At 50.2% G+C, this 12,486-nt stretch overlaps 1 protein-coding gene across 5 annotated transcripts in view; it reads left to right on the top strand.

Moving 5' to 3' along the window:
- The window catches only part of USP37 (ubiquitin specific peptidase 37), a 118,456-nt gene that overhangs the window by 95,172 nt on the left and 10,798 nt on the right, over positions 1 to 12,486 (top strand). For all 5 annotated transcript variants that reach the window (XM_085893256.1, XM_085893255.1, XM_085893253.1 and 2 more), the window contains one exon: positions 10,742 to 10,811. In XM_085893256.1, coding sequence (XP_085749382.1) covers positions 10,742 to 10,811 — 70 coding nt within the window. The remainder of the gene's footprint in view (positions 1 to 10,741; positions 10,812 to 12,486) is intronic.

The raw sequence follows: 12,486 nt of genomic DNA, 5'->3' as shown, positions 1-12,486 counted from the left end.
GCAGAAGCGCCCCCAGGCGGCCCATGTGTACACGCCATCCGGCGAGGTCGAGGTGACACGCTTAGACGAACCTCCTGCGCCCCTGGCCGACAAGCTTGCCCGTCCCCCCCCCCCATGGACAGAAACAGGTAAACACGCTGAGTCCGCCAGACATGAGGGTGCCGTCGCTGGCGGGAGCAGCGGGTGGGGCGGCCTTGGGAAGATAACGGCCCGGCCCCCACGAGAGTAATGGGAGGGGTGACGCTGAACAGCGCCGGAGTCCCACGTGCAAGTCGAACCGGCAATTAGCCGGTTGCAGTACCAGCAATCCCATACAAAACCACGCATCAAAACCAGTCGAGATCTCCATGCACGTCCACACGGACGATCAGCGTACACTGCATGCACAGCCACGTCATAAAGCAGCAAAAACATCATCTGTGCAGATGCAAACTTCCCTTCACGTACAGCGCGTTCCCACAGTATAACGTTACCACATGAGGCTGCAGCGAACTGCGGACTGTCATCGGAGATCGAGATCTGAAAGACCTCTTTATTCGCAACGATCGTCCGTGAGCTCTTCACATCGATGAAAGCATTGATCCCAATCAAACACATCTTGCTCACACGCGGACTGTCAGCATTTGCTTTAATAACGCCAAGCTGAATCACACGTGCTGCGAGAATCAAACGCACAACAATTAACAATTTATGAACCACGCTGCGCGCGTGCCTCTTGGTTTCCACGACGTTGAGGCGACTTGCGTGCCGGTCCCCATCTGAACGTCGAAGAGGGCACTGTCGATGTTTGCGTTCCGCGAACTTCTTGAATGCGACCGGCTCGCTCCACTCCGCCATTAAAATCGCCTGAACGACACAGGTGTGCACTGTATCATGAGCGCAGCGGAAGCGCGAGAGTCCGTCGCAGCTGTCATGGCCCCCGTTGCTCCAGAACAGTATATCGTAGTTGCAGGAAGCAATGAACGGAAACCCATGTTGCATCGTCGCGGCTCCTGCCGCCGGGACCTCGCCCTCGTGTCTCGTGGGAGGCCTGGGCCCAAACGGAGGTACGGGGCCCGAAGGAGACACAGGTGCACCTGCAGGTACGCACTCCGAAACAGGAACCTCCTCCCACCGAAACTCTAACTGGCCCAGCACGGGACGTCCAAGGCCACTGGCTGGCGCCATCCAGTCTAGTTGAATGCGGGCCAACCCGCTCCGACCCAAAAGAGCGAGCCCCACCCCTCGCACCATGAACCGCGAGAGCGCGACCCGCTGACCTTGATGGGCGACGAAGACGTGTGCCCTGCCAAGCGCTGGTAGTACTTCACCGGTATACGTGTGCAATGCGAGGGTAGACCTGAAAAGACGTAGACCGGGGAGTGCACGAGCGGTGCGCTCGCTTACGATTGACACCGCTGCTCCGGTCTCAACTCGAAACACGATCGGTGCCCCGATCACTTCGACCTCCACTGTCATTGGTCTTGTCACCTCCGGACCAATTGAAAACAGGCTCAACATCAGCAGCATCCCCTGCTCCGGGCCACCGGGATCGCTATGCCCAGGCTTCAGGACTCGACTCAGGGTGTAAAAATGTACATCATGCACAAAACACCGTACCGGCAGTAGGTCTCGACCCGGGACGTTGGGGTCGCTTCGCACACCGCCATCCATGACCATTATGATGGCCAACGACACCTGGCACACACACACCGTAGATGTCCCTGAGTGTTCAGACCGCCGTCCGACTGACCGCGTTGCAACGTTCGGTCACAACCCGCACCGAAGACTGTGCGTGCGACCGTGGCCACTTGGTACACCGCGCGGACCTCCGGATCACCTGTCGCGCTCCGGCCATCGAGGCTCCGGACATCTCTCAGAGTCTGTGCGACGGCCGACGCCGCGTCTGAGTTGAATGTAATGTCCTCATCCTTTAGCCGTGGCATTGCAGAAACCATTCCCGAGGCTTGCAAATCAGAAATAAAATGATCTCCGAGCCCGGCAGCCGTTCACTCGATGTGAATTTGCCGGCGCCGGCGAGATGCCTCACCTGTGCGGCGAAACTCGCGATGCGCTTCCCTGGGTTCCGCGCCAGGTGATCGAACTCGCGCCGCGCGAACTGCGCGGATTTTCCCGGCGCTCCGTGCGCCCTGCAATCCAATTGCTCCGGCCAAAGACTCAAAGTCAATGCCGAGGAAAACCAGGCACTCTGCACGCGTCGATCCGAAACAGACTCGTCGCCAAACTGTAATGTGGTAGAGGTGCAAGCAGGCAGACACGAGCCGGAGGGTAACACAACTCCGCTTTATTGCCACGAGCGAGAGGGTGGGCGTACGATGCCCGTAACTCCCGCTTTATTACGTACTCGATGCACTCTACAGGCACACGACCTACAGGACACTGCTAATGACAGCACATGCTGCTCCTGACGCTACTGGTGCTACAAGTCCCGAGTGGGCGAGTCGTGACATATGAACCCACAACCACGTGACCACCACCAACCGTGACTCGGCTCCGCCCATACAGTACACGCTCTGCCCATACACGACAGACGAGAGCAAACAGAAGTCGATCTTGCTCGCCTCGCTATCGGCGGAACATTATCGACTGCTGAGTGATTTGGTGGTGCCGGACAAGCCCAGTGGGGATGCGCTGTCGTTTCAGGACATTGTGCGGAAGATGAAAGCATACATGACGCCGGAGAAGTCATTATAGCTGGCTCGATACCAGTTCGATCGCTTCGCGAAAGGTACGGAGGAGCGCGTCGCTGATTTCGTGGCGCGGATGAAGCATTCGTCTGGCCTGCAAGTTCACGGCAGAGGAGCGTCCAGCTCGGCTCAGAGATCGTTTTATTTCTGGTTTTCAAGATGCGAAAATGGTTTCGGCGGATCTACGGCTGAAGGGTGAAGCCATTACATTCACCTCGGCGGGCGACACTGCAACAGCTGTCGAGCAGACTCTCGGAGATGTTCGGGCCATCACCGGCCACAGCATGCCGGATGGCCCGGGCGCCCACGCGGTGTCGCGAGTGCCCCGGGACGCACGCACGACCTTCGGTGCGGGCCGGGCCCAGACGTCGCCACGCGGCCGTACGAGCGGCGAGGTGACCCCGCGGACGTGTTTGGGATGCGGAGGTCGACACCTGCGCCGTGTGTGCCCGTTTAAAAACACCGTATGTTTACATTGTCGCTAGGTGGGTCATCTGAAGCGTGTGTGCCGAGGGGCGTTGGCCACCATTAAGGTCATGGACGGCAATGTGCGAGGCGACCTCGACGACCCGGGGCGAAACCGGCAGCCGTTGATGGGCCTGTTTTCAATTGGCCCTGCGGCGGCGCGCCCGATGACGGTGGAAGTCGAAGTGAACAACACGCCGATCACGTTTCAGGTTGATACGGGAGTGGCGGTGTCGATCATCGGCAAACTGACCGCGCGTAGACTCAACGACCTGAAGCTTATCAGGTCCGACCTCACACTGTTCACGTACACCCGCGAGAAGATAACGCCAGTCGGGATGGCAGACGTGTCTGTGCGGTAACAAGGCCAGGTCGCCGTGCTTCCGTCGTACGTCGTGCGGGGGAGGGGTCCGTCGCTCCTAGGCCGAGACTGGCTGACCCGCATCAGGCTAGACTGGGCCGCCGTTCACCTTGTGCAACCCGTGCCGAGACGATGGGAGGATCAGTGGAGAAGATTCTTCATAGACATCAAGGTTTGTTTTGCAACGACCTTGGGAAACTCCAGGGCGTGGAGGCAAAGCTCTTCCTGAAGGAGGGGGTGGTTCCTCGTTTTTGTAAACCACGACCGGTGCCGTATGCCCTGCGGGACAAGGTCAAGGGTGAACTGGATAGGCTGGAGGCCTGTGGAGTGATCGAACGGGTGTCGTACTCAGATTGGGCCACCCCGGTCGTCACGGTGCTGAAACGGAATGAAGACATCCGATTGTGCGGGGACTTCAAGTCCATGGTTAACCCGGGGCTCAGCGTGGAGCAATATCCACTGCCATCAATCGATGAAATATATGCACGATTGGTGGGGAGTCAATACTTCACGAAGCTTGATCTGCGTGATGCATATTTTCACCTGCCGATGGATCCCGGGAGTAGCGACCTTTTGACAATCAACACATGTCAAGGGCTCTATCGATATACCTGACTCTGTTTTGGGATTGCTTCGGCCCCGGCCTTGTGGCAGATAGCCATGGATCAGATTTGCATTGGCCTGCCCGCCCAAACCTACCTGGACGATGTGCTCATTGTGGGGAAAACGGCGGACGAGCATCTTGCGAACATTGCCCAAGTGCTGACGAAGCTAGAAGCGTGCGGCCTGCGCTTGAACAGAGACAAGTGCGCGTTCTTCAAGCAGCGCTTGGAATACCTCGGGCACATCATCACGCCGGAGGGGCTGTTGAAAGGCCCTCGGAAGGTGGAGGGGATTCAGCACATGCCACCGCCTCGCGACAAGACGCAGCTGGGCTCGTTCATTGGTATGGCCCAGTATTACCAAAGGTTCGTGCGCGGGCTCAGCTCACAGCTTGCGCCGTTAACGCGGTTGCTCAGGAAGGATGAGCGCTGGGCCTGGGGGCCTGCACACCAGGCGGCGTTCGACCGCGTCAAGCGGCTGCTCACAGAGGATACGGTCCTCGTGCACTACGAGCCTGCGCGTCCGCTCTTATTGGCATGCGACAGCTCTGCATATGGCATCGGGGCAGTGCTCTCCCACAGGATGGACGATGGTTCCGAGTGGCCTGTTTGTTTTGCATCCCGGACCCTGTCCGCAGCAGAGCGGGAATATTCCCAGATCGAGCGCGAGGCTCTCAGCCTCGTCTGGGGTGTGCGGAGGTTTCATCAATACCTGCTGGGGCAGCATTTCACTTTGCAGGTGGATCACAAACCACTACAATTCATCCTGAGACCCAAACGTGGGGTCCCGGTGGTAGCGGCTGTGCGGATACAGCGGTGGTGTCTGTTTCTTGCTGCTTACAATTACGATATTCAGTTCCGGAGCACCGAAAAGCATGCTAACTGTGACGGGCTCTCGCGCTTGCCTTGCGCGGAGGGTCCAGCTGCATCTGAGTCGGCCGACCGGGTTGATGTGTTTGCGCTGGTCCAGGTCCAAAGCGGGCCGATCACGGCCAAACAGGTCGCGGTGGAATCGGCTCATGATCCAATGCTCGCCCGTGTCGTCCAGGCGATTTCTACGGGGAATTGGAGCGATCTACCTTCAACACCGGCATTTCAGCCTTTCGCGTCGCGCGCATCGGAGCTGTCGTTGGTCCAACGGTGCGTTATGTGGGGAATGAGGGCGGTGATTCCACCGAAGTTCAGGCAGCGGTGTTTGGAAGAACTGCATGTCAGTCACCTTGGCGTCGTGAAGACCAAGAGTCTTGCTCGTAGCCTGTTGTGGTGGCCGGGGTTGGACAAAGACATTGAGCGGTTGGTTAAGCGTTGCACCACGTGTCAAACAGATGCTGATAACCCGCGTCGAGCTTCTGGACTATAGCCTACCCCATACAGGGCCTGGCAGAGGGTCCATGTGGATTTTGCGGGCCCGGTTAATGGCAAAATGTTTTTGATTGTGATCGATGCATTCTCTAAATGGCCGGAGGTTGTAGTAATGCAGCATACATCAGCAAACATTACAGTAGAAAAACTGCGGACGATCTTTGCTAATAAAGGAATACCCGAGGTTCTGGTATCTGATAACGGTCCGCAGTTCATCGCAGGTGTATTTGATGAGTTTATGCGTCAAAATGGTATTCGACATCTAAGGTCCGCACCGCATCATCCTGCGACAACTGGGCAGGCGGAGTCATTTGTTAAGATGTTGAAATGGGCTTTGCGTAGGGGGGGGGGGAGGTGTTGCACCTGTGCAGACGGTGGTCGATGTCTTTTTGCTCCAATACAGGAACGCTATTCATCCTGTCACGGGCGATTCTCCTGCCATTCGTCTCTATGGACGGGCATTGCGGTCCAGACTGGATTTGCTGCGACCTGGAGGGTCGGTGAGTGGGGCGGTGTCGTGCCCGACGCTGCTTCACGGTTTTGATGTGGGACAGCGGGTAATGGTGCGCGATTATTTCCACGGTTCCAAATTGGTGCCGGCTGTGGTCTCTGTGGTACTGGGGCCGACAAATTGCATGGTGCGGACTGATGGTGGTGAGGTGTGGAAGCGGCACGTGGACCAAATGCATGATCGCTGTTCAGCGTCACCCCCTTCCCCCCCCCCCCGTGCCAAACGATGTGGGACCCCCACCTGTGATGTCGCCGTGGCCAGACGTATCGCCAGGGCCGGACGTGCCGACGCCCACGGGGTGTTCACCTAATTCAGTCCTGCCCGAGGACGACGAGCAAGCTTGTCGGCCGGGGGCGGTTGTTGTTGTGGATGGGGAAAGTCCGGCGAGGGTGTCACCTCGACCTAGCTGGGAGGCGTCTGAGCCTGGGCAGTCTGGCGTCGCTGCCCGTCCGAGGCGGGTCAGGAAACGGCCGCGGTACTTGGAGGATTTTGAATGTTGATTGGTTTCGTTTGGTCATGTTATAATTGTCATTTCATCATTTGAATTGTCATTTTATGAGGGGAGGAGTGTGCTGTATCACGTGATTGGGTTTTCGTATATCATGACTCGCCCGCTACGGGTGGCAGTGATGTACATCCGGACGTGCAATAAAACGGAGTTACTGCTACGCTCTCGCTCCCCATGTTCCGCTGCGCCTCGGACATCACACCATAAAGCCGAGATTTGTGAAATACTGCAGCGACTGTTGTCCTTATAGCAGGTTCTCCAATCTCAGCCAAGGAACTCTGTAATTCTGTCAGAGTGGTCATTCGGTTCTGAGTCACCTCCCTGACCAAGGTCCTTCTTTCCCGGTTGCTCAGTTTGATTGGACGGCAGTTCCATATTCTTTTCAAGGAAGAGTCTGGGCAGTTGCATATTCTCTCTATTCCCTAATGATGGAGATCACTGTGCTCTTGGGAATTTTCAACACTCTATGAATTGTTTTATACCCTTCCCCAGATCTATGCCTCCTCACATTTCTATCTCAGAGTTCTACGGACAGTTCCTTAGATTTCATGGTGGAGTTTCTGCTCTGACATGTACCTGCAGCTGTGGGACCTTGTACAGAAAGGTGTGTTTCTTTCTAAATCATGTCCAATCATTTGAATTGGCCACAGGTGGACTCTAATCAAGTTGTAGAAACATCTCAAGGATGATGAAAGGAAATTGGATGCACCCAAGCTCAAATTGGAGTGTCATAGCAAAGGGGTTGAATACTTGTTGACGCCGACATTTCAGCTTTTCACTTTTTAATTCATTTGTAAGGATTTCTAAAAACATGTTTTCACTTTGTCATTATGGGGTATTTTGTCTCGATCAGTGACAAAAAATTTAAATTTAATCCATTTTAAATTCAGGCTGCAACACAACAAAATGTGACAAAAGTCGAGAGGCGTGAATACTTTCTGAAGGCACTGCACATCTGTTTGCTTTGTGTGCACTCCAGAACTGGTGAAGGGAATGAGTTGAAACTTGGGGTGTGTATTGGATTTTTGAAAGTTGGGATGGTTAGGATCAACTTGTGTTTGAACATTAAAGTGAGGGAATTATCCTAATACACTGTTTGTTGGTTTTAACTTAGGTTTTAACTAACAATTTGTTGTGTGAAACCCATTATAGTCAGGCAGCAGTTGTCACCTACTTCAATAATTTTGCAAACTTTGATTTTTCACTTTTATTTGTTCAAGGACATCACAATGAATCACTTTCAACTTGTCTTCTAATTTTCAGTTAAGTATTTCACTATGTGAGGGCGCTTTTTCCAAATGGCTGCCAAAATCATAAAAAAGCTGTTAAAAACGTAATTTTCACCAATAATTCCAGCAATTTAGAATGATATTTAACCTCTGCCATCGAAGATCGGAGGTTACTGTTTTCACCCCTTTCTGTTTGTTTGTTTGTTACTTACGAAATCTAAAGAGTAAGTAAGTATCTTGATGACTTCTGTGTGTGTTTGTTTGTTTGTGTGTTTGTTTGTGTGCTTCTAGGCACAATAACTTGAGAACGGAAGAAGCTACCAATGTCAAATAACACCACGTGATTCAGGAGGGTGATGGTTAGTGCTGATTAGATTTTGGTCAAAATCGGTCAAAGGTCAAGGTCACAGTGAGGTCAAACATCCAAAACATTCGATTTTTGATGGCTTGGTCCAGAATCATCGTAGAAACTTCTGATTTGCGTCGCTACCTTCTCTAGAGACAGCTTTTATTAGACAAGGTCAGAGGTCAAGTTGACGATTTCGTAAGTACCAGTCTATGACTGTTTGTTTGTTTGTGAACAGTATTACGGAAAAACTCCTCGACAGATTTCGACGAAACTTGGTGGGGGAATTAGGTATGGTCCAAGGATCATGCCATTAGATTTTGGACTTGGTCCAAAATCCAATATGGCCGCTATGGCGGCCATTTTGAAAAAAATATTTGAATTTTTTTTTTGCATTTCTACATGTTATAAGTGATTTCCAACAAAAAAGTGCCAAAATTATAATTGCGGCTGATTTTGGAACTTCGGGTGGATATACCCACGTAAAATCAATTTCTGTCTCAAGGAATCAAGTTATGACGAATGAATTGAGTATGTAAAAGTTAAAAGTAAAAGGGAAAGTTGCAAACTATAACTCTGAGCACTGTTGACGTCAAATTGAATGAATAGGATATCAGGTTCACTTGAGTGACCTAGCAGTATTGGCGGCGGAGGTTTTGCACTCTACCGAGTGCTCCCCCTCTAGTTTGTAATGTTTTGGCCAAATTATCTTCAAGTAAGTCTTACTGCCTGCTTTAGAAAGGGGGGTACATGCATGCCTTTAACATTGTCCTTTAGGTCATCCATTACAGCCATGGCCATTCTTGTGGTCATTCTCTCAACTTCATCATATGAAACAGCCGTCTTCATGCTTTGGAGCATTTCCACTTGTGAACGTGACCTGTTTGCTTGATATGATACCAGTGCAAGGCGAACAGTCAATGGTGTATTCTTATCCTTGTGAAAACTGCTCCCTTCTTTGGACTCGTAGTTAATTTGTCTCTTAGTTCTATATGCAGATATGATGTGCTGAGTTAGATTTATTGATGTTTTCTCAGCTTCTCTTTCTCTTTTGACTTGTAGAGTAGAATGTGGACCATAGGTTATCCACCTCACTAGCTGCAATAGCTTCTTAGGTGTTTCAAAGTCATCAAATGATCCTTTATATTGCCAGTTTTTCATGTTGTCAACTTCTTTTCGAAATATCTTTGAAGCCCTACTAAGAATTTCCATCTCTTCATCCACATTTGATGTTTCATACTCGTATGTGAGGATTTTGTCTTTGACTAACTGTGACACAACAATTTCTGGTTTCGGCCCATGCTTGACAAAATCAATCCCAGGTATCTTCTCAAGTAAAAGGGACTTCAGGTGCTGCTTAAAGTTACTTCTTTGAACTGTTACATCATGTTCTTCAAGAAGTTTAATATAGGCATTGTTGATTGTCTTCATGTCAATGCTTGGGAAACTGTCACTATTGGTGATTATCAACTACACTATGTTGACAATTTCAATGTCACATATGGCCTTTCCGATGGCTTCATTTTCAGACGAACAAGTGTTTGTACTCTGGAAAGATTCAATGTGTCTGGTTTCCTTTCTGAAACAGGTCAGATGGTATTTACAGTTTTGGGCAAATGCATCCATGGCATCAGAAAGGAGTGCCAATCTTGCGCAGATGTCTTCATTTGTGTTCAGTTCCTTTATCTGTAAGAACTTCCTTCCCATAGGCTCACTGCAAACTTGATGCAGTTTTTCCACACAACTGCCCTGACAGAAAACACACAATTCCTGATCAAACGTTTTCCTTGTTTTTGGAGTTGACGGTACAGAACTTGTACTTGGCCTCCCTCTCTTTTTGTTCACTGTACATTTTAAATCTTCGTCATGACTTATTTCAGCTTTCTCAAGGTTAGCTTGGTTACAAAGTGATTTGTAACATTTTCTGTGGTAGCGATATTCTGCCCCTGCAACAATGTTCATCTGCTTTATTCTATCATGAATGTTAATGTTTTTACCAAGTCGAGCCCATCTTTCACTGAACAATTTAATATTGTTTAGAGATATTTCACTTGCTAATGAAAATTCATCTTTCCGTTTTTCTGCACAAATGATACACTGTTCCATATTTCAATTGGTCAGATGATTGCTTTCATGGTAACAGACAACATGGCCCGGCATCAGCTTGAGCCCTGCAAAACAACAAGAGTTCATAATTAGTACCACTTGGATGAAACAATCCAGAAAACATCATCATATCAGTTGATATGTGTGGTCAATATTATGTTTTTAACATTTTTTTGTGATTTTGGCAGCAATTTTGAAAAAGTGCCCCCAGGTGGTGAAATATGACACTGAAAATTGGAAGACAAGTTGAAAGTGATTCAGTATGATGTCCTTGAACAAATAAAAGTGAAAAATCAAAGTTGGCAAATTTATTGACGTACTGATCAGATAGTGACAACTGCTGCCTGACTATTGGCTTCAGTCTCGGCTTTTAAAGCCCAACTTGGGTGTGTTGATGGCCCAGGATCCGGACAGTACAGGGGAGTGTGTGTGGTTTTTTTTTTTCCTTCTCACTCTATTGATCTGGGTCTCACTACACTTGCATATTTGTACTGTTGATCATTAGTGTTGCAATGACAAACATGTGGTCTTTCTTACCACCATCTCCCTCCCCCCAAACACCAGACGGGTGAGCTGCCATATTCCTACCAGCTTGTAAGCATTGTGAGCCACATTGGAAGCGAGTCCTCTGCAGGTGTGTTTGATGAGCAAACTGCAGTGAGAGCAGTTTACATCACAAAGTAGTCACCAATCACTTGCATTGCACATTTCAGATTAGCGTCTATTAACGAATGTTTTTTGTTTCTCCATCGGTTGATTATGACTATACGTACTTTGAATTCTTCTTTCCGGTGTGATGAAGCAATAGAATGATTCTTCACCATTGAGAAATGGGGCCAAAAACTATATATAGCACAATATTTCAAAAAGTTATGGATGGATTTACACGAAACAATGTGAATGAGTTGGGTAGATGATGAGAACAAGCCGATTACATTTTTGTTCAGGTCCGGATGCAGATCCAGCCTATCGGTGTGATACAAAACGTAAATTGTTCAGTCTGGTGGAGGTATGCGCTCTACCACGTGCCATTCTACTTTTAAAAGCGATTAACATGCATTGTTTTATTTCCAAGTACACATGCAAATACCGGGTGTGTCAAAAAAAGCCAAACGCTCTGATTTATTGACCATTGTTTTAATTTTCATGTTTTTTTTTCTTTCTTTCTTTCTTTCTTTCTTATTTCAGATAATGATATTGTTACGGTTGTGGGGGTAGATGGGGGAATTTCAAAGGATAGTTAGGATTGAATGGAGTTGTTTGGTCCGTGGACATGTAGGAGACATCTCGATGTAATTAAGTATGGAAACTGAGCTTGGGTGTCACCACACCGGGGGTGGGGAAGGGGGGGGTGGGAGGGAGGTGGTGGTGTGGTGGTGGTGTGGTATTAGATGGGGATTAAGACCAATTTCCCCCAGTGTGTGATTGCCTCCTGTGACCTATTCCTGTGTTTTTGCATTTACAAGCCAGCCATGAAGGAGTTGCGTTATTATACCAACAACAACCATAACCACAAGTAAGCCAGGCGTGCCGAGCAGGCAGAGGTTCCGCCTTCCCGGGTTTCGTGCCAGCAAGCCACGTCCTGGAGGTGAATGGTTGTTTGGTGTGACGTCGTAGAAGAAATCGGGAGCGAACACACGGTCGAGAGAGAACGTAGTTAGGAGATTGCCTGTAAGAACAGGGCATTACGGCTGACTTTCCTTCGACGCATGAAGAAGATGGCACAATTCTCGTATTCGTGCTGAGGCGAATGGCTCGCGTACTGAGCAAGACGCTGGTCGTGAGGAACGGACCTCCAAGCCTCGTGTATATCACCGAAGAGACGGCGCCATTCTGCAAAGTAACGGGTCTGTAAGCGTGATCTAAGAAGCTGCAAGGTAGTCTCTGAGCCTTGGTGTTGAATATCACCTCACGATTTATCTCACGTACGTTTCCCACCCAGAGAGTGGCTCGGCGCCATTTTTGGCGTCTTCCCATACAGGACGGAGTACCTCTATTTCAAAGTTCCATAAAGACCATCTCTGGACCAAGCTGCTGTGTCCGTGTATTTGTTGTGGGGTTCGAGTATCAACCCCTTGTGCTGTGCCTCCGTCGCTCCACCAGTTCCGCACCCTACCCCTTCCATGTGCGTTATAATCTCTGAGGATCATGTGTCCGCCTCCTAAGGAAAACTGCTCGGCTATCCGGACTGGTTGGCATTAACTGCTGTCCACCACATTTGGGTTGGGGGATTAACCCAACCGCAGGACCACGACAATATATTGTTGCGGATTTCGCGCCCGCCGGCGTGCGAACGGCCACGTAACTCG

Source organism: Eptatretus burgeri, chromosome 8 (assembly GCF_056783735.1).
Source record: "Eptatretus burgeri isolate ZD-2024b chromosome 8, Ebu_testis_v1, whole genome shotgun sequence".
NCBI lineage: Eukaryota > Metazoa > Chordata > Myxini > Myxiniformes > Myxinidae > Eptatretus > Eptatretus burgeri.
The sequence above is the reverse complement of the archived record's forward strand: the minus strand, read 5'-3'. Positions and strand labels throughout refer to the sequence as shown.